We start from the raw sequence: 21,100 nt of genomic DNA on the forward strand, positions 1-21,100 counted from the left end.
TGACAAGGATGGCTCCCCGTCAGTGATTTGTCTTTGGAAACCCTTAGCCTTCTGCACAGAATGTTTCTGATTGGTAACACAGCCTTTCCCTTTAAGAATAGAGATGGCAGCACTAACAAAGCATCCTGGGAAGGAGATTGAAGCAAGCTCATGTTTCTGATTGGTAACCAAACCCATCCCTTTAAGGATAGAGACTGCAGCACCAGCAAAGCATCCTGGGAAGGAAATTGAAGCAAGCTCAGGAGTTGCCATCCCCGCAGTCAGCCTGTGAATTTAAAACTCATTTCTTTAACAGCGGCCACACTGTAGCACAGGCTGGCCTCAAACTCACGGCAATCCTGTCTCAGCTTCAAAGTACTAGATTACAAGCATAAACCACCATATCCAGTCCATACATTACTCATTTTAAAAATATTTATTTTGGGGGCTGGGGATTTAGCTCAATGGTAGAGCGCTTACCTAGGAAGCGCAAGGCCCGGGGTTCGGTCCCCAGCTCCGAAAAAAAGAACCAAAAAAAAAATTTATTTTTATTTTCTGTGTCTGTGTATGTGCTTGAGTCTATGTATATACACCTTGTGCACACTGGTGGCTGCAGACGCCAGAAGGAGGCATCAGAACTATCCCCAGGAGGTTGTAAGCTGCTGTATGTGAGTGCTGGGAACTGAACCCAGGTCCTTTGAAGGGTAGCAAATACTTTTAATCTCTGGGCCATCTCATGTTCCCCTGTCCTCTATTCTTACCTATGAATAAAAGTCTAGTTTCTAGTGCAAATAACTTTCTGGAAAAGGAAGCAAAAGTTCAGTCATCACTGGCTACCAACACCTACTCAAAGGAATGGGGGTGGGGTGGCCTCTGGGATAAAGACTAATAAACATGAATCACACTTTGGGGTACATTGTAGACTTTTGAACACATTATTTCAGTCTGATGGCATCCTCCAAGAGCCTCATCAGAGTATCATCTTCCTGTTATACCCGAGGGATTCAATTCTCAGCGAGACTTGGTCCGTGATCTGAAGACAGTCATTGTGGTAACAGATGGCACAGATAGCCCTTGGGACTATCTGCCCTAGAGCCTAGGAAGCAAGAACTTATAAAGGCGCCCAGCTCCTGCGCCAAAGCAGCCCTAGCTTTCAGCACCTCCAGGACCGTGGGTGAGAGGACGGTAATCACATCAGTGATGTAAAGTTACCAAGCCCTCGCACAGCAAGCTTCCCTCTGCTGCAGATAGCCCAAGCTCAGGGATAGACAACTCCATCAGCGAAACCTCAAAAGCACAAAGACTTGCCTTCGAGCCCCAGAAACCATAAGAAAAAACCCGATGTGGTGATGCACACTTGTGATCCCAGAACTGGTAAGTTGTAGACACAGAGGCTCCCTGGGGCTCCTTGGCAAGCTAGTCTAGTCTAACTGGTAAGTTCCAGGCCAATAAGAAACTTTGTCTCAATGGAGGTGCATATACTCTAGCCTACACACACTCAGGGCAGGGGAATTGAAAAAAAAAAAACCAAAAGGAAGGGTGTAAAGAATGGTACAGTGGGCATTGGTGCTGTGCTATCTTTGAGTCGCTTCTGCTCCAGTCAGTAACCCATTACCTATAGACTCATGGTTCACCAAGTTAGACTTTGGTGGTGAGAAGGCTAGGCTGACTCCATGACAGGCTTCAAATTGGCAGTTTAGGAGACTAGGCCTAAGTCCAAATAAGGCCAGACAAGTCAGTTACTAGGAAAAAGAAAATAAAAAGAGAAGCTTCAGGCTGCTAGTCAGATGCTGCCCTGCCACCTGGCCTGAGACAAGGACAATGGCCAGTGGCAGCTTCCAGAATGTCTCAGCGATAATTCCCAGACTTCCCCAACAACAGTTTCCAGACCTCAGTTTCCAACCCCCACACCCGATAATGGAATGTCCCTAGAGATAGAGCAAGAAAAAGGTCACCTACCCTGGAATCCCCTAACGTGCTTTAACTCAGGCCTGCAAGCTCTCTTGATATCTCTCCATCTTGGTAATGGCAGCCCCCAGCATGCTGGGTTTCTGCAGAATGAAGCACTCTGCATTTACATACTATCTGAGTCTGTGGTTCATTCTTTGGTGAATCATGGACCCTTACAGTGAGATCTATACTTTGGTCTGTCACAAACTCCCTAGGTGGGGTGAGTAGATGTGTGTGGCAGGGAGAGTTTTGTCACACAACACCATTTCTGTTAGCTCTGGGTGAAACAGAAAAAGAGCAACAGCTTGTAGTAATTTTGTCCCTGTTCACAGAGACCTGGGAGAATGAGCCAGTAAGTAGTTTCCCTCCGTGCTTCCTGCTCTGCTCCTGCTTGAGTTCCTGGCCTGACTTCCCTCAGTGATGGGCTGTTACCTGGAAGTGTAAGCCAAATAAGCCCATTTCTCCCCCAAGTTGCTTTCGATTGTGGTGTTTAACACAGCAACAGGAAGCAAACTGAGACAGCTGTTTGAGCTGTCTGAGGCCGTGGGCCAACCTCAGCTTCCCAGATGGAGCAGGTCCTGGGAGGACCAGAAGAGGCCAGTGGAGAGTCTCTCACACAGGCTGACGATTTTATTTGATTAGCCAAATAATGTGTCTGTTTTCTTGTATGATAAAAAGAATGTTTGTAGCATAGTAAAGTATAAGATCACAACTGTTATCGATTAGGACGAGGCTAAAACAGACGCTTCAAAAAAAATTATGAGCGTGTCTGTTTGTGCATGTGCACGTGCTCTCCTCAGCGTGTGCATGTATTTGAGAGTGAGCAAGATCAAGCAAGAAAGATTGTGTTTATGCATGCCATGCTTGCCTCAGTGTGTGTGTGTGTGAGTGTGTGTGAGTGTGTGTGTGAGTGTGTGAGTGAGTGTGTGAGAGTGTGTGTGAGAGTGTGTGAGTGAGTGTGTGAGAGTGTGTGAGTGTGTGTGAGTGTGTGAGTGAGTGTGTGAGAGTGTGTGTGTGAGTGTGTGAGTGAGTGTGTGTGAGTGTGTGTGAGTGAATGTGTGTGTGAGTGAGTGTGTGAGTGTGTGAGTGTATGTGTGAGTGTGTGTGAGTGTGAGTGTGTGTGAGAGTGTGTGAGTGTGAGTGAGTGTGTGAGTGTATGTGTGAGTGTGTGTGTGTGTGTGTGTGTGTGTGTGTGTGTGTGTGTGTGTGTGTGTAAGTTAGAGTACAACAGGCAGGGGGGAGTCCATCCTCTTCTTTTACCATGTGAGTCTCTAGGGTCTAACTCAGGTCTCCAGGCTCAGCACCAAACACCCTTACCTGCTGAGCTGTTTTGCTGGCCTTAAAGCAGATATTGAATGACAATATGTTGAGCGACTTAAATAAGTAAGGGCTGGGTGGTTTGAGGATATGGTGAAAATGACAAAGACAGCCTTTGTGAGTCTAAAGTTTGGGAAATTCTAGGCTGCAGTTGTGCCAAGTATCTCCATATAGCTGTGCTGAATATACAACAAATGCCAGGAACCCCATTTTCAATATGTTCAGATCAGCTGGCTCCAGGGAAATTATGATACATGTCAGAGAGTGAGATGATCATAGGATTTCCAGTCACCCCTACACGGGTACCTTTTACATTATTCTCGCTCTTGAAAGCTAAAAGCAGCACAGGCCCCTGTTCTAGTTTTCTTTCTATTGATGTGATTAAAAAAAAAATTCCTGACTGGATAAAAAGAAGCAACTTTGGGAAGACAGGATTTTATTTTAACTCCTAGTTCCAGGTGATAGCCCACAATGGTGCAGAAGTCAAGATGGTGGGATCACTGAAAAGCTAGTTACATCCACAGTCAAGAGCAGAGACAGAGTGCAAGCATGCATGCTAAATGCTCAGTGGACTACTTTTCATTTAGTCCAGGAGCTACCGTGAAATAAGAGCTACCCACATTCGAGATGGGCCTTTCCCATCTCTGTTAATCCAATTATGAAAATTCCTCCCAGGTGAAACCCATCTGGACAACACCTCGTTGTCCCAATACCTCTTCCCATATGAATCAGATTGTGTTTTGCTGGCAAAACTACCCATCACAACCACCGTAGACAGGAGCAAGAATATTCGTAGTTGTATTTGTGACCGCTTCAAAACAGCTCAGTGCCTACTGTGGTGGTTTGAATGTGCTTGGCCCATGGGAAGTGCTACTATTAGGAGGTGCGGCCTGGTTGGAGTAGGTGTGGCTTTATTGGAGGAAGTGCAGCTTTGTGGAGGTGGGCTTTGAGATCCTGTGCTCAAGCTCTGCCTAGTGTGGATGAGAGCCTCTTCCTAGCTGCCTATGGAAGACAGTCTTCTCCTGGTTGCCTTTGGATCAAGATGAAGAATTCTTGCCTCCAGCACCGTGCCTACCTGCAGGCTGTCATGCTTCCTGCCATGATGATAATGGACTGAATCTCTGAAACTGTATGCCAGCCCCAACTAAATGTTGTCCCTTATAAGAGATGCCTTGGTCATGGTGTCTCTTCACAGCAATGCAAACCCTACCTAAGACACCTACCGATGGGAATTTTTTAAAAGATCATGATGCATTCATACTATGCAACAATGAGGATAAATAAGCGGAGTGTAGTTCAGTGGTGGAGTGCTTGCCTAGAATGTGCAAAGCCCTCAGTTCAATCACCAGCAATGAAGAAAGGAGGAAAGAAAAAAATATAAATATGATAAACATCTCACATAATAAATAAATATAAAATTGTCTTTGTTAGGGTTTTACCATCACCAAGGCAATTGTTATAAGGACCCAATATGTATTGGGGCTGGCTTACAGGTTCAGAGGTTCTGTCCATTATCATCAAGGCAGTAATGTGGCACTATCAGGCAGGCATGGTGCAGGAGGAGCTGAGAGTTCTACATCATCATCTGAAAGCTGCTAGGAGAAGACTGGCTCCCAATTGGTTAGAAGGGTCTCATTGCCCAGCCCCACAGTGACACACTACTTCCAACAAGGCCACACCTCCAAATAGTGCCACTCCCTGGGGCCAAGCATATGCAAACCATCACAGATATAGTAAGTAAATATTTAAAAACAAATACAAGTTTCTTTCAGCGTCCTAGATAAACCCCACAAACCCAATCATCTCTTATAAGAGAACTCAGACACAAGGTTGTCTACTATAGAACTCCCTTTATACAGAGTATAAAGACAGTGGGATAAACTAAATCTATGGACTTGAAGTTTCCTGTCTCTGTTTAAATTGTTCAAAATGGGCCTGGGGAGGTGGCTCAGCAGTTAAGAGCACTGACTGCTCTTCCAGAGGTCCTGAGTTCAATTCCCAGCACCTACATGGTGGTTCACAGCCATCTGTAATGGGATCTGATGCCCTTTTCTGTTGTGTCTGAAGATAGCTACTGTGCACTTACATAGAATAAATAAATCTTTAAAAAAAAAAAAAAAAACCTTTAAATTGTTCAAAGTGTAACCCTGAGCTGGGACCTGAAGGAGATTTGAGGATGACGATGTATACAGAACGCAGAAGCCTGAGGTGGTGTATATACATTAGTATGATCTCCTATTTGAGGTGCCTCTTTTGGGGGGTATTAGGCAGAACCTGACAACACTATTAAAGATCTGTCCGTTCGTCTGTCTCTAACTGTGCAGAGTGGTTCCACCCTGGGAAGGCATGTTAGTCTATAACCCAGTAGGAGGTGTCCCTTAGACCTTACACTCAGCTCAGATGCCAGTGTCACTGTAGCTCTTTGTTAATGGTTGGTGCTTGTTTGCTTGCTTGCTTGAAAACATCTTTCTCCTTAGTTAGCCCATTTGGCTTTCAGGACTATGACTCAGGTAAGCTATGAAGCCTGGCCTTATGGCTTCAAATCCGCGTGTAGGTATGCATGTTGTATGTGCACTCGTGTAGGCACGTACTGTGGCATTCTTCAGAAGCCATCCACCTTGGGTTTTGGATGCATTCTCCCCTTGTGAACTGGGACTCAACAATTAGGCTCAGCTGGCTGTAAAAGGAGCCTCAGGGATTTACCTGCCCCAGCGCTGGAATTCAAAGCATCCATCACCAGACCCGGCCTTTTCACCGGGTGTAAGGGTGGGGGCGGGGAACCAACTCAGCTTCTCAAGCTTTCGAGGCAACACCTGGCTAATTGCCCCAGTTTCATAGCTCATGAGATCAAATCTTGAGTTTGCTACTTCTTAAACAGGTAGACACCAGCAGTTTCTTTCATTGCTCTAAATTCCCCTAAAATATGGGGACAAGAAGGCTGCACTTCAAAAGAGAGTCACGAAGATAGACTGAACCAAGTCATGAAAGGGCATGTCACAGGCACGATACTAAGGAGTGTGATGAACACAGGTGAGGGAAGACCAGGCTTCAAGACCTGCCAGAATGTGCCCCTTGGGTCCCACACTTGCCAGAAGGTTGGGTCCCTGTGGGGGCGTGGCCTCCATCGGAACCTCGCTCTGCCCACCCACAGCTTTTCTTTGGTGTCTTGTTGCAAGTTCTTTTCCCTCATTTGTTAATCTAGCCCCCTTCTCTGATGACTGCTCACAGAAAACGTTCCTAGAAAAACCTCAAGGGACCAATTTCTTTTGTGTTCCAGGGCAGCAGACAGTGGGTTGTGTTGGCTGCTACAGAACTCCAGCCCCTGGGAATCTGAGGAAGGAACAGGGAAAGCCAGTCAGGATCAATTGACACTATAAAGCTGCTGGGACCTTAGCTTGGGACCCCAGGGAAAGGTAGGTAGAGTCAGAGAAGGGAATACTTATACCTCTACATCACACGCGCCCTGGGTCTGGGCTGAGGCACATTCTCTCTGATGTGTTTACATAAAGATAAAGAGAGGGGGGTATGTTCTATGGAGGTGGTGTGGGGGAAGGGGATGCCTCAGCGGGCTCATGCTGAGTTATCCCTTCCCCCTGAGGGACTAGCCACACCATGATACAGTATAGAATAGAGTTTATTCAGGGTATGGGAAGAGGAAGAAGGGAAGAGGGAGGGGAAGGGGAGAGGAGGCGGGCCAAGAGCATGTGGAGAGAGAGGGCGTTAGGGAATGGGGAGAAAAGGGACAAAAGGGGAAGAGGGTAAGAGCAAGAGAGTGGGGAGGGGGCAAGTAGTACCTTTTATAGTGTCAGGCATACCTGGTAACTGGGGCAGAGCATACCTAGCACTGTGGGGTGGAGCTTAGACAGAAAGCTGACACTCTCCCCTCTCACCTCTGTATTCCTACTGAAAGATCCTATAGGCTGTGGTCCTCACAGCTGTGGTCCTCACAGCTTTGACTGCGCCAGCCTCAGGAGTGTCCTGGTTGTGGGAAGAGAGACATTTGGCCGGTAAAAAGAAACAGGCCATCTGGAGAAGCCTGAGAGAGACCTCAGTGGATGGTCCCATGGACTCTTACAAGCTTTTATTTATTGTAAGACACACACACACACACACACAACAACAACAACATTAAATAGCATTTTAAAAAGGAATAAAAAGACACCCACAAGTGTTTAATTGTTTTGGCTACAAAGTTAACTGCATGCAACCTGCGTCTGTCTTTCTCTTTTCTTTTTTGAGACAGAGTGACTATGTAGATCAATAGAGGTCTTCTTGCCTCTGCCTCCCAGAGCTGGGATTAAACCTTCTTATCCTCTTTGTTTAGTTATCTACTTTTAGGCAGGGTACTGTGCACCTCAAGCTGGCTTGAACTCAGTACGTGACCAAAAAATGACCTTCAACTAATCTTTATGGCCTACTGAAGGCTGGGGTAATAGGTACGTACCACCATGCCTACTTTATGTGATGCTGGAGATTGAATTCATGGCTTCAAACAACCTGGGCAAGCATTCTAGCAACTGGGTTACACTCCTGCCTCTCTCTCTCTCTCTCTCTCTCTCTCTCTCTCTCTCTCTCTCTCTCTTATTAATACACAGTGGTCTCCTCCACTGTTGTTTTATGTGAATGTGTTTTTTTTTTCCAACTGTAAATATCCCAGCCAATTTAACTCGGGCATAATTAATGATTCCTTCTCCCTGGAGCACGCTTGCTCATGGCTGGGATCTCTGAGGTTGGGTCCTGGCAAAGCTGGGAGTGAAAGGCAGTTTGTTTTTGGGGCCATCAGCATCAGAGGGAAGATCTTCTTTCTTCTCTGTGAACAGTGCAACCTGAGAGTTCCTTTGTCCTAGCCTGATCCTAAGCTGCCCTCTAAAGCGGTGCCCTTAGTTGGGGACGTTTAGAAAAGCGGTACTGTACATTTAATTTTTTCCTCTGAGAAAAAGCAATGTGTGTTTGTGTAAAATGTTAAAAACAAAAAAAGAAAAGCCAAAGAAAATAAAAATGTTATATGTTGGTTGTGGTGGTGCGGACCCTATAAACCTGGCACCCAGGGGGCTTGAGGCAGGAGGATTGCCAAGAGTTTGAGGAATCCTCTGTCCCTTCTTTCCCTCTACCTGGGCTACACAGTGAGTTCCAGGTCAGTCGGGGTTACATGCAGAGGCAGCATCGCCAGCAGGCTTCTATGCCACTGTTTTGATTCCATTTCTGTTCCAGGTCCCTTTGCTCCCACACTCTGCCAGCCACCTTCCCAGTTCATTCTGGAGCTCATGTGTATCATATGAATGGTGTCAGAATGAAGGACTTCTAGGAGAGTGAGCTGAGGCCCTGCACTTGTTAAAAACACAAACAAACAAATGTGCATAGAATACACTCGGGGGCTTGAGGGTAGTTAGTACAATCCATCGAGGAACCCGTAGCCTCATATAGCTGGGATGTAGGGAGGGTTTCAGGACTGGTTTAATTTACTATCTCAAAAATGTCTGTAAATATCTTAGAAATGTTTTCTTTCTAATCTTTCTCCTCTGTGTTGGCACAGCATTAATTTCTTCTTCGGGTCTACTCTTCATATAGTCTAAATGGTTATTTTTGTGCACTTCCTCTGAGGCTACTCACTGCTAGCAGGAAATAGAAGCATTTCTGGAGATTTCCTTTAGGTCAGTCTGCTTCCTGTGGCTAGTGATAGACTCCTTTTTATTTCTAGAAATTACTGAGGCTACCAAAAATGCCACAAAACCAACAAAAAACAACAACGACCTTCGAAATATAGACTTTACCTCATGTTTGTTGCCCAATTAGAAATTAAAACAGGACTGGTAGTGGTGGCACACACTTTTCATTGCAGCACTTGGGAGGTACAGGCAGGCAAATCTCTGTGAGTTTGAGGCCAGCCTGTTTTGCTGATCAGCCATGGCTACACAGAGAAACCCAGTCTCAAAAATAAGCAAGCGGAGTTGGGGATTTAGCTCAGTGGTAGAGCGATTGCCTAGCAAACGCAAGGCCCTGGGTTCGGTCCCCAGCTCCGGAAAAAAAAAAAAAAAAAAAAAAAAAAAAGCAAGCAAGCGAACAAACAAAAATAAAATAAAAACAAAGAAAAAAACTAAAACAGAAAATATTTAAAAATACATATTACATCAGGTGCGATGGAATACAACTTTAAGCTTAGTCCTCAAGAGGCAGAGGTAAGCAGAGCTCTGTGAGTTTAAGGCTAATCTGGTTTACATGGATGGTCCAGGCCAGCCGGGTGAGATCCTGTTTAAAAACAAATCTAAAGGGGTTGGGGATTTAGCTTAGTGGTAGAGCGCTTGCCTAGCAAGCAGAAGGCCCTGGGTTCGGTCCCCAGCTCCGGAAAAAAAAAAAAAAAAACAAATCTAAAACAATAACACACCTTCCCTCTAAACCCGAAATAATATGCATTACTTCATTAAAAATAATAAACGTAGACCTAGGAGTATTGTTCTGTGGTAGAGCACTTGTCCAATAAGCATAAGGCCCTGGATGTGATTTCCAGCATAGGGAAAAATGCATACAAATAGATTAATTGGGACTGGCGAAGTGACCCAGCGGGAAAGAGCGCTTGCTGAGTAACTATTAAGACCTTAGTTCAAATCCCTAACCCCACACAAAAGTTGTGCATGGCTGTCTGTACTGGAACCCCAGTGTGGGGGCGGGGGAAGGGCTGATTCCAGAAGCTTACTGGTCAGCCAGCCTAGCTATACGTTCAATGAGAGATGCTGTCTCAAGGGAATAAGGTGGAGAGGAACAGAAACACCTCATGTCCCATCCTGACCTCCACATGCATACAGAGACTTGCATGTACTGGATGAATGTGTACACACAGAGTCCAACACACACACAAACACACCACACACACACACACACACACACACACACACCACAGAGGGAGGGGGGGGGGAGAGAGAGAGAGAGAGAGAGAGAGAGAGAGAGACAGAAACAGAGACAGAGAGACAGAAACAGAAAACACACAAATACAGAGATTAAAATAACTCCATCACATGATAACAGTTACAAAACCACTTCTCTTTTTTTTTCTTTCCTTCTTTTTGAACCAAAAGTCATTTAAAAAAAAAAAAAAAGTAATACTGTTAGCTTTTTGAGCCATGGTGGTTCATGCCTTTAATCCTAGCACAGAGTCAGAGACAAGTGGATCTCTGTGCATTTGAGGCCAGCCTGCTCTACAGGGTGAGTTCCAGGATAGCCAGGGCTACACAGTGAAACCCTGTCTTGAAAAACCAAGCGGGGTTGGGGATTTAGCTCAGTGGTAGAGCGCTTGCCTAGGAAGCGCAAGGCCCTGGGTTCGGTCCCCAGCTCCGGGGGGGGGGGGGGGGGGAAGAAAAAAGAAAAACCAAGCAAAAACAGTTTGGAGAATGTCCACCAATGCAATCATCCCCACCTTCCTATTCTCCCAGATCTGCTCCCATTGTGCTACTCAACTTTTTCGTTTTCCACAAAACTTTTTTTTTTTTTTGGTTCTTTTTTTTCGGAGCTGGGGACCGAACCCAGGGCCTTGCGCTTCCTAGGTAAGCGCTCTACCACTGAGCTAAATCCCCAGCCCCCAGGAGGTAGTTTCTTAAGGATGTGTTACAAGATGGAATCCGAAATCCTGAGCTTGTCGTAATGATTCACAGAGCAAACACAGGTCTTTCAAGGCTGAAGATCAAAATACATCACCCAGATGTTATATTCATTAATATCACTGTTAATCTCAACACAAAAAAATATCCTCCCATGCTTCAAAATTCTAAATTTCCCTGGAGAGTTTTGCGTTACTGGAAACACATGGTTAACTGTTTTCCTTAAAGATCTAGGATTACTTGGCCTATTTTCAAGAAAGTATCTTTCATATATTCAAACCACAGTGCCCATTGTCATAAGTGTCTCTCCGTAAGACGTAGTGTTCAGTGGAGGAGGAGAGGGCTCAGGCAGTAAGAGTCCTTACTGTGCAAGCATGAAGACCTGAGTTCTGACCCTCAGCACCCAAGTAAAGCTGGGCAGGGCTAAGAGCACCAGTAACAAACCGGAGCCTGACAGGAAGATTGCTGAGATTTGCTGGCTGGCCAGCTTACCTGAAAGACAGCCAACTTCAGATTTAGTGAGAGATCCTGCCTAAAACAGGTGAGAAAGAGAGCAGGACAGCCAGTGCTGTACGCTGGCCTTTGCATGCACACTCTCAGGCTCACACACATGCCCATAGCATGCACACCATTAAAGACATTTCTAAAAATAGTGTTTTGTGGTCCGGAGACACAGCTCAGCAGTTTGCTGAAGCACTGTTTGCTTCAAAGGACGCTGTTTGGTTTCCTGCACCTGCATGGTAGCTTTATGACCACCCGTAAATTCCAGGTCCTGTGGCTCCAACAACCTTTTTTGACCCTTTTTTGTGGCTCCTAGACACACGCATGCATGCACGCACACACTATTTTTAAAGTGTTTTCTGAAGGTACACGATTGATTCCATTTACAACTCAATTACCAAAACATTTTTCAATCATATTCCATCCCTTTGAAGCAAGTGTTTTATATGAAGTCTTCATTCTGTTATATAAAATAAGAAAAAGAGCTGGGAAGTGGAGGCGCACACCTTTAATCTCAGCACTTGAGAGGCAGAAGCAGGTAGATCTCTGAGTTTGAGGCCAGCCTGGTTTACAGAGTGTGATCCAGGACAGCCAGAGCTACACAGAAAAACCCTGTCCAAAAAAAGAAAAAGAAAAAGAAAAGAAAAGAAAAAAGAAAGAAAGAAAAAGAAAAAACCCAAAATAAACAAAATAAAAGAAAAAGAAAAAACTACCATTTCTTCTTTTTTTTCTTTTCAGAGCTGGGGACCGAACCCAGGGCCACCCACCCACTGAGCTAAATCCCCAAGCCCAAAAACTACCATTTCTATAGTGGCAACAGAAATAAAAATAAAAAAGGTACATATTCAAGAGTCTTTTTAAAAGATTTACTTTTATTTTGTATGTGTATGCATTTTGTCTGCATATATGTCTGAGTACCACATGCATGCAGTGGCCAAGCAGGCCCAACAAGGGTATTGGATCACCTAGAACTGGAGTTACAGGGTTGTGTCCACAGCCCCCTCAAGGACCTTTGTGATTTGGTGCCGTAATTTGTTTTGTTGTAACAAGGTCTCCTGTAGCACAGGCTCACATCAAACTGGCTGTGTAGCTGAAGATGACCTTGAACTTCTGATCCTCTTGCCTCTACTCCTGGACACTGGGAGTCCTTCCATCCACATACCACCTCACCCAATTGGCTATGTTGTCTTGATCAGTGATGGGCAGTCTTGTTCACCTTTTGCATCATGAGATTATTATACAAAAATTTTGACTGTGGAGGGTCTCTGAAAGGGTCCCAGAGAGATTAAGGAATACACAGACTATGGCCAAAAGTGAGACAAACTTAACAAAATAGGGTGTTGCAGCACACAAGGGGGTCAGAATACCCTGTCATTAGATTAACTAAGGTGGTGAATGCAAAAAGTGAATTTAGGAAGTAATAGTTGCTGCCTTTGACTTATTAGCAGTTCTACTGCATGCTAGTCAGAGTCTGGAAGCTTCTCTGAGGCCACTCAGTAAACCTTTGAAATCTAGTATCTGATCCAAGTGTATTCTTTGGAGGACTTTGGGAGCAGGTCTTATTTTCCTTCACTAAGTGTGAACCAGGTGACAGAGCTCGTTAATACTTAAAACAAATGTCCCATGAGGCTAAGACAGGAGGCAGAGTTCACATCTTACTCTTCATTAACCCCAACTTACACCTACCCTTGCAAGGCAGGGTTCTTCCAGCTTCCAGGACAGTCCTTACCGCTAAGAGGGTGGGGTTCCTTACTGGGAGAGGGTGGGGCTCCTTGCAGGGAGATGTGGGAGAGAACAAAGAAATGTCAGAGCATCTGATCACATACACAGGCCTCAGGCTGGTCTCCCATAGGCGGAGAGTGAGGTGCTCTGCAATTGCTACAGCTGTTGGTCATTCCAGGCCGCTAGCTACTGTCTGACCAGTCTTGGCCGACCCACGGGCTTTAACCTGCCATATACCAAGCTTTCTTCCACTTTTTTTTTCCTTTCTAGAATATTTCCAGTGCCCCCACTTTAAAACCGAGATTTGTCGCTTTGGATAGCCGTGAAAATAAAATCCACCTACTCTATTTTTTCCTGCTTTTTTTTTAACTCTTGGCATTGACAACCTAGATAGCATCCCTCCACCCCAAGGCGTCCCTGCTCTGCTCTCCACCCTGGGGAAAGAACAAAGATGTGTGCAAACCAGCTGCTCTGAGCGAGCTGTTGAAAGAAGGAAAACTGGTAAAGGCTCTTGGCTCAGGGTCTAGGATCCTCCTCTTCAAAATGAGAGGGGGTACTGTTCAGTAAAAGATGAGCAGTGCCTGATGGAGCTGGGAGAAAGGGTTCTAAAAGCTAGATCAAGCTTTCCTCCTGTTTGTAAAAGCTGAAAGCTTTCACTACAAAGCTTCAATCTTTTTAGCTGACACACAGCCCTAAGATCTATCACGGGACCTTGAGCAGCCCCAAAAAGGAGTTTGTTGTTCAGTAACCAAGAAAACCGGAGCTGTATCTTGGAAAGTGTGCCTCCTGATTGTCGGAATGCCCCTTTGTGGTTAAATGTTCTTGAGGTTGAAGGCAAGCTATTCCAATATAACAGAAACGAAGGCGCTAGGGCATTTCTCACACACATATGCAGTAACAAAGGGTCTACATCCTCAGGAGCTTGGCTTCATTATAATATCATTTACTTTGCGGTTTGGATCCCTTTCTTATCGGCTTCTCTAGAGGATCATGGGAAGAAATATCCTAAAAAGGAGATCTAGTCCAGTTTTAGGCATCTTTAATGCACTACGTTTGGGATTTATTAAACATGTTTTTAAAAATTGTATTACATTTCCTTTCCAGAACAAGGTGTGAGAGACCAGAGGGTCAGTAGCTTTCAGACAAATGGGATTTGAGTGCTCCAAGTCCAAGTTCTGTTCCTGCTTCTGTCCCCAAATGACTTTAAAGCTACTCACCCTCAGCCCCACGCAGACCTCAGTTCCCTCTCCTGCAAAAACAAGTTGGTTTGTTTAGGTAACTAGCACAGTAACAAGCATTTAGCCCAATCGTTCTCAACCTTTCTAATGCTGCCACCCTTTCCTTTAATACAGTTCCTCATGTTGTGGTGGTAACCCCTGACCATAAAATTATTTTCATTGCTACTTCATAACTGTAATTTAGCTACTGTTGCGAATCATAATGTAAATATGTGTCCTTGGTCTTAGGCGACCCTTGTGAAAGGCCGTTCCACTCCAGGTTGAGAATCGCTGATCTAGCTTGTCCTGGTGTTTGTCTCCTGGGACTCAGGACCCAGGACCAGTGGGCAGCTGGCGAATAAAGCACGTGATTACCTCAAGTCCCTTAGTTCCACGGCTCCGATACTTAATTGGATGCTCAGTTAAAGCCTATAACCGGTCCAGAGCCACCTTAGGTTCCCCGGAGCGTCTTCCACCATTTAATCTCGCACAAGCCTGGAGTTGAGATCTCCCCTTGTCCCAGGCTGCCTGGCGCCCCCAAGCCGCGTCTTGGCTGACAGCGCCCCGCTCCCTTTCCACTAGCAGTCGGAGGGGGCGGGGGGAACAGCTCGCTCGGAGGCGGGGCTGGGCGCACTCTGATTGGCCTTCCGCATCCTCGTGACCCGCGACCCCGCCCCCGCCTACCCCCACTCCCCTCAGCATCCGCGCTGGGGAACGGACTGTCCGGGGCTGAATGGGCGCGAGCGCGGCGCCGGGGGCGGGCTGGGGCGCGGGGCCCGGGGCTGGCCGCTTGCCAGCGCTCCCTCCCTAGCATGCGCACGGAGGCGGCGGGCGGCGCGGCGCGGAGGCCCCAGAAGCCGCGAAGCCAAGCAGCGGCACCTGCCTGCCGAGGTACGTGGCGCAGCCCCCAGTCAGCAGAGCGGACCTCGGGGAACCCAGGCAGCAGCGATCCGCCTTTGCCCACTCATACCCCAGGCCCAGCAGCTCCTCCCCAGCCCTGAGACGCCGGACGCGCCTGCGAGGGGACGCCGGCGGAGGGTCGCGACCCCGGGCCGCCTATATGGGCGCCCCCGGCGCAGCCTGTCGAGGTGTGAACGCGGTGCTGTGGGTAAGGACGACCCGCCCCGCGTGGCAGGTCCGGCCAAAGTGGCCCTCTTCCGACACATCGCTTGGTTCTGGGACTTTAATTCATTGCTGGAACCTTCTGAGCCGGCAGAGTCGAATTGGCTCAGTGTCTCCCGTGACTACCTTGGGGAACCTTGTGCAGGGTCACTAGTGGCTCCTGAACCCTTCTGGGGCATCCTTGTGGGTAGACGTGCGGTGTGAAAGTGGGTAGATTTCTGCTGGTAGAAATTCACTGGTGACCTTCGCTGCCCCCTCTCTACGGCCAGTCCTGCTGAGGAGACACATTGGGGCGACCGTTTTTTGGTTTTTTGGAAATTTTAAGCTGTGGCCTGCCAAGGGGGTGCGTTCGTGGTGCGCTGTTTTGTTTGTTTTGCAGAGAGGGTGTTAGAGAACAATTGGTAGGACCCCAGTAAATCAAAGCGAACTCTTGTCCCTACCCCACATCAGTTGGATGACCTTGGCAGACACTGATATCCTCCTGTGGGGAGCTTGCTCTCCAAGTCCGTACTGGAAGACTTACCCAGCTGATGGCTGAGGTCTCTCCCAGGCCAATGGGTTTGTGGTTTTTAACCATCATTGAACTCTGCAGAATCACTAGCTGACTTGGAAATGAGATTTAGAAATTCATTTATACCTTTTCGTCTTAATTCAGTCTCAATTCATATTTTGCCTCTGCAAAATTAGGTGTCATTTACTTAAAAGGAGGAAAAGGCGGTTTTATGTGTTGTGCTTTTTCAGGGACCGATGGATTGCAGGTTCCTTCAGCCAGGAACTGGGTTTTAGACTCACAAAGGAAGGAGACTCACACTCATCTTCTGCCCTCTGGTGTCTAGCCAAGCCTTCCCTTGGTTTATGACTGTAAATCCTCTTCTACCTGAAGCCCAATACATGCTGGAGCTGGGAAGAGGGATCTATGTCTGTTGAATGACCAGAGAAGCAGATTTTGGTTTCTTTTGTGTAATTCCATATCCTGACAGCTCAGAATGGTTTCTAACATTGCTGGTTGCAGGGCTGGGATCGTCTGACTTCCGAGTGTTTGGTCAAGAGAGTATTAGTATGAGCTGAGTGCTGAGTCTCCTGACAGCCATATCTGCTATGTGGTCCACGCTGTGGCTGTAAGGTGGACATTCTTAGTTAGGGTTGATGGCGTTTTCCTTGAGACTTGAGAAGAAATTGAGATGATCGGGGTTTTGCTAGCTGTTTTTTTGTTGGTTGGTTGGTTTGGTTTTTGACTCAGGGATAGCGTGTAGCTCAGACTGGCTTTAAATTCACTGTGCATCCAAAACTGGCCTTGAACACTGATCAAAGTGCTGGGATTACAGGCCGGTACCAACATGCCTGGCTTAAGCAGTAAGAGGAGGTGTGATGTGGCTTCTGGAAAATGGCGTGCTGGGGGGCTGGTAGGAAATTCTAAAAGCACACATTTATGTCGATTCTGAAAATTCACTCAGCTTAACATACATTGGTGATTGCCCCATGTCTTCAAAATGGTGAATGGTTAGGGAAATATTCAAGAAACACCTGTCCTTGGAGTGCCTCCTCCACTTCTGGCTCCCTTACTGGGCTAGTCGAAGTAGTGCAGAATTAGCAGCCGTCCCGAGATACTAATGGTGTGCTGGGCAGTTTTTTATGTCAACTTGATACAAGTTGGAGTATTTGGGAAAAGAAAACATCAATCGAAAAAATGTCCTTGCCAGATTGTCCTGGAGGCAAGCCTGTGACATTTTCTTAATTAGTGACTAATCAGGGCGGGCCCAGCTTATTGGTGGGCTAGTGGTTCTGAGTTGTATGAGAAAGCAAGCTGTGGGGGGACCAAGTCAGTATGCAGTGCTCCTCCATGGTCTCTGCATCAACTCCTGCCTCCAGGTTCCTGCTGTGTTTCACTTCCTGTTCTGACTTCCCTCAGTGATGGACTGCAATGTGCAATTTAGGCTGACATTAAACCCTTTCTCCCAGTTGTTTTTGGTCATGGTGTTACATCAATAGAAACCCTAACCAAGACGTGGGAAGCAGAGAGAGTCACCCTCCACATCTACCTCGCTCTGGAGGAGGACTTTACTCTGCGCTGCTTGTGGAGCCAAGAGGGTGGTCATCACCCCCAAGAGCATGTTCTTCATGCTAGTCCAGCTGGGAAGGCTTGGCATAGAAGCAACTGGGAATTTATATGATAACAGCTGAGGATGGAGAAGCAAGGACTGGATCAGTGTGGGTGGCATGTGTTAGCAGAGGCATCCACCAGAGGGGGTGTGATTCACACGCCCAGTGTGGGAGGAAGCCATAAATATGGACGGTGGCACTAGAGCTCTCCTGGGAGAGAAACTCAGAAGCATCCCATAGAGGGAATCAGTGGGGTGTGTGAAGAAGGATCAGGGATAAAACGAACTGACTGAGAGGTGCTCACCATCGATCCATATTAGCTTGCTTACCTGGACAGATGAGGTTTGCTCCTGTTCAAATGTTGTGTAGGTACTTGGAGCAGGTTTGTTAATTTCAGCACTTGGGAGATAGAGACAGGAATAGGAGACTCTGTCTTAATAGATATAAATAAATACACACACACACACACACACACACACACACACACACACTATACACCCACATTCACCACACACACACACACACACGAAACCAGTGAGATGGCTCAATGGGCTAAGGTGCTGCTACCTAATGACCTGAATTCAATTTTCAGAACCCACACAGTAGAAGGAGAGAACTAACTCTGTTCTTTTCTGACCTCCACATTTAGAATGTGTGTAGGGAAAAGCAGAGGAACCCAAAGAGTACTATGGAACACATTTCCATAGTGAACATGAACCACACTCAGGTGAAGGAACAGAAGATACCAGGACCTGTGTCCTACCCAGTCAGTCACTGCCTCTCCTAGCATTTACCCTGGTGTGACTCGCTTCTCTCACACTGTGCATAAATAGAAACCTATGGTGTGTGTCTTCTTTTGTAAGCACTGAGTGATAGAGGCACTCCCTGTGCCACCTGTAGTAATGGCATGTTCACTGCCAAAGCTCACGGTAGTCACGGGGTAAATTTAGTGCCTCTCGTCTGTAATCAATTGTTGAGTGTTAAGCACCTTCCAGTGTGTGTCTGCTCCAGATAGTGCTACTGTGAGTGCTCTGGTGCCTAGCTTTGGGAAAGTGTGCATAAGTGTGTTTTTGGGAATCTGCCAGGCAGTAGGATTACTGGGTTATGGGTTTATTACTCATTTTGAGGACCCCCCAGCCAAAGCTATTTTATTCTAGCCTTAGAATTAACCATGGTGGAAGTTTCTCCATCCTCAACGACGAAGGGGAGAGTTTGCAGATGCTGCTGGTGTTGCTTTCACAGTAGGAAGTTTCTGCCTGGCCCTGTTCTGTAGGACCTCAGGAAGAGCAGTGCTACAGAGTCCAGGCCCTCCTTGGGTCCTAGCACAGCGCAGGCTGAGCTCCAAGTTTCTCAGATGTGGAGAGCGTCTTTAGTCAACTGCTTAGTTTGATCTTGCCACCCAGCTTAATACAAACAAACCTCCACTCAGTCACTCCATTTCTGTTTAACTTACCTACAGGAAAAGCCTTTTCCTTACTTGAGTTTTTGAGCAGTAGAAAGCATTTTTACAGTTCAGTTACATCAGGGAAAAACACCCAGGTTTCAGATCAAGAACGAAATCCTATACTCTGGCTTTCTTTTTCTTCAGGATTACTACTATCTGGGGTGATAATAGGCTAGTATCATTTGACCAGGTTTGATAAGCCCAAAAAACAGCATGTGCAAGGCCTACTTTATGAATAATACTTAAGTTTTTTTTGAACGTTGAAGCCACTTTTAAACTTATTTACATATTTACTTATATTTTTAGTTCAGTTTTTTTTTTGTTTTGTTTTGTTTTCAGGCAAGGGCTGCTAAAACCCAGTCTGGCCTTGGATTTTGGCTCCTACCTCCCCACTCTAGTGCTGGAATTCCAGGCCTGTGGTACCATACTCTTCCGCTCGTTACCGTTTTCATAATGATGGGCTTATGTATATCAAGAACCAAGCAGAGCGGGTGTTTCTGTTAGACAGAGGCTATCTCCCTCTGGCTGCCCTGTCTCCTCTTCTAGCTTGTTATTCACCCCCACGTGTGTTTCTCTCTTATCTAGACTGGCAGGCAGCGAAAAGTTCAAGGGGACAAAGTTACCTCTGGTCTTCCCTTCTCTTTGCTCGCCATTTTCTGTAATGGAGATCTTAGCGGGGTTATCCACTGGCACAGGCTGTGGCTATCTTTATCTATATGTTCCTCCTGTCTAGGTGCTCTCCAGTGGGAACAACCTGAGACATCCCTGCAGTTTAAAAATTGCTAGTAGCCTCCCTTTAAAAGGGACTAGAGAGATGGCCCTCTGGTAAGAAAGCTCGCCGCTTTACAGGGAACTAGAATTCCATTTCTAGCATCTAAGTCAGGCAGCTCACAACTGCCCATCACTCTAACTGTGGATTATGCACTGCCCAGCTGTGCCAGCCTCTGGGGGTATGCGCACTCATATGATATGCACATACCTACATGTGTGCTACACACAAGGTTAAAAAGTAAAATAATGGCCGGCAACTTGGCTCAGCGGGCAAAGGCCTCTGCTGCCAACTCTGACAACCTGAGTTTGATACCCAGGACCTACATGCTGTAAGGAGAGAACTCAGAAGAAGAACTCTCCACATGTATCGTCTCCACTTGGATACCATGGCATGTGTGTACCCACACACACACACACACACAAATGCGCACGCGCACACACTCACACAATCTCACATAATAAAAATATAATAAAATGAAAAATAAGTATAAAAACATAGGGAGGGGGATGGGATAGGGGGCTTATGGCCGGGAAACCAGGAAGGGGAATAACATTTGAAGTGTAAATAAAAAATATCCCCCCCCCAAAATAAAAACATAAATATTAAAAAAAAAAAAGAAACTGGTAGATTCAAATTTCCATTTCTCTGGAAGATACCAACTTCTAAACGCACATGCACCTAGCTTCTAACCATATAAAATTCATTAATGAATATTTTATAGTCAGTCATACTCAGTCTTCAAAGACTGCTCCCTGCTCCCTCCCCTGTAAACCACGAGAGGAAGTTTCCTCAGTCTTTCCTCACCTGGTGTAGAACTGTTCCATAGACTGCTCATTCGATCATATTGTAGCGCTGTACCTGGTACCACTATCCCTCCCATTTTATAAAGGAGGGTACTAAGCAAAAGAAGTCGTTCTAGGGGCAGAGCTAGGATTCAGACCTAGGCTTGGAGGTAGTGGATGAGGCTACTGTTCCCATGTCTTTGCAGCAAATAATGTATTCCAATCCCTCAGAAGATATCCCATCAGAACTGATGATATTTGGGGCTCTGCCTTCTATCTCATACTGCCTCATGAGGGCATGTCTCCGTCTCTAGTTCAGCCTCAGGAGGTCTCTTCAATATCCAGCTCCATGTAGAAAAGCCCCTCGTACTCCTCCAGTATAATTTCAGCACCCATGATAGGAACTGCTCATTCCTCTGTGAGCTGCAGCATAGCGTCCCTCCTGGGCTGGACTTCAAACCCATTATCCTCAGACTTCTCCAGGACATGCTGTCCCTACACTAGTGACACCTGCGCCCCCCACCGTTCCTATTCAGACAGTGGCAGAGGAGCACTCCTCCTTCGGGGGAGCCTTTGAAAAGATTCTCTACCCTGAAAGCTCTAAA

General features: G+C 46.4%; 1 protein-coding gene and 1 long non-coding RNA gene across 5 annotated transcripts in view; one reads left to right on the forward strand and one right to left on the reverse strand.

Moving 5' to 3' along the window:
- Nucleotides 1-12,188: 12,188 nt before the first annotated feature.
- Nucleotides 12,189-14,880, reverse strand: LOC102556495 (uncharacterized). Its single transcript, XR_353381.5, has 2 exons — nucleotides 14,651-14,880; nucleotides 12,189-14,307 (listed from the first exon to the last, which is right to left on the reverse strand). It is a non-coding gene; the product is annotated as an uncharacterized LOC102556495 (long non-coding RNA).
- Nucleotides 14,881-14,994: 114 nt separating this feature from the next.
- St3gal5 (ST3 beta-galactoside alpha-2,3-sialyltransferase 5) overlaps nucleotides 14,995-21,100 on the forward strand; it is a gene marked incomplete at its 5' end in the record, with an annotated part of 57,935 nt that continues 51,829 nt past the window's right edge. For 3 of the 4 annotated variants that reach the window (NR_174121.1, NM_001398713.1, NM_001398712.1), the window contains one exon: nucleotides 14,995-15,166. Coding sequence is in view for 1 of the 4 variants with exons in the window: in NM_001398712.1 (NP_001385641.1) it covers nucleotides 15,088-15,166 (79 nt within the window). Of the gene's footprint in view, nucleotides 15,384-21,100 lie in introns of all 4 variants that reach the window. The other variant, NM_031337.3, reaches the window with a different exon arrangement.

Source organism: Rattus norvegicus, chromosome 4, assembly GCF_036323735.1.
Source record: "Rattus norvegicus strain BN/NHsdMcwi chromosome 4, GRCr8, whole genome shotgun sequence".
In the NCBI taxonomy this organism is placed as follows: Eukaryota; Metazoa; Chordata; class Mammalia; order Rodentia; family Muridae; genus Rattus; species Rattus norvegicus.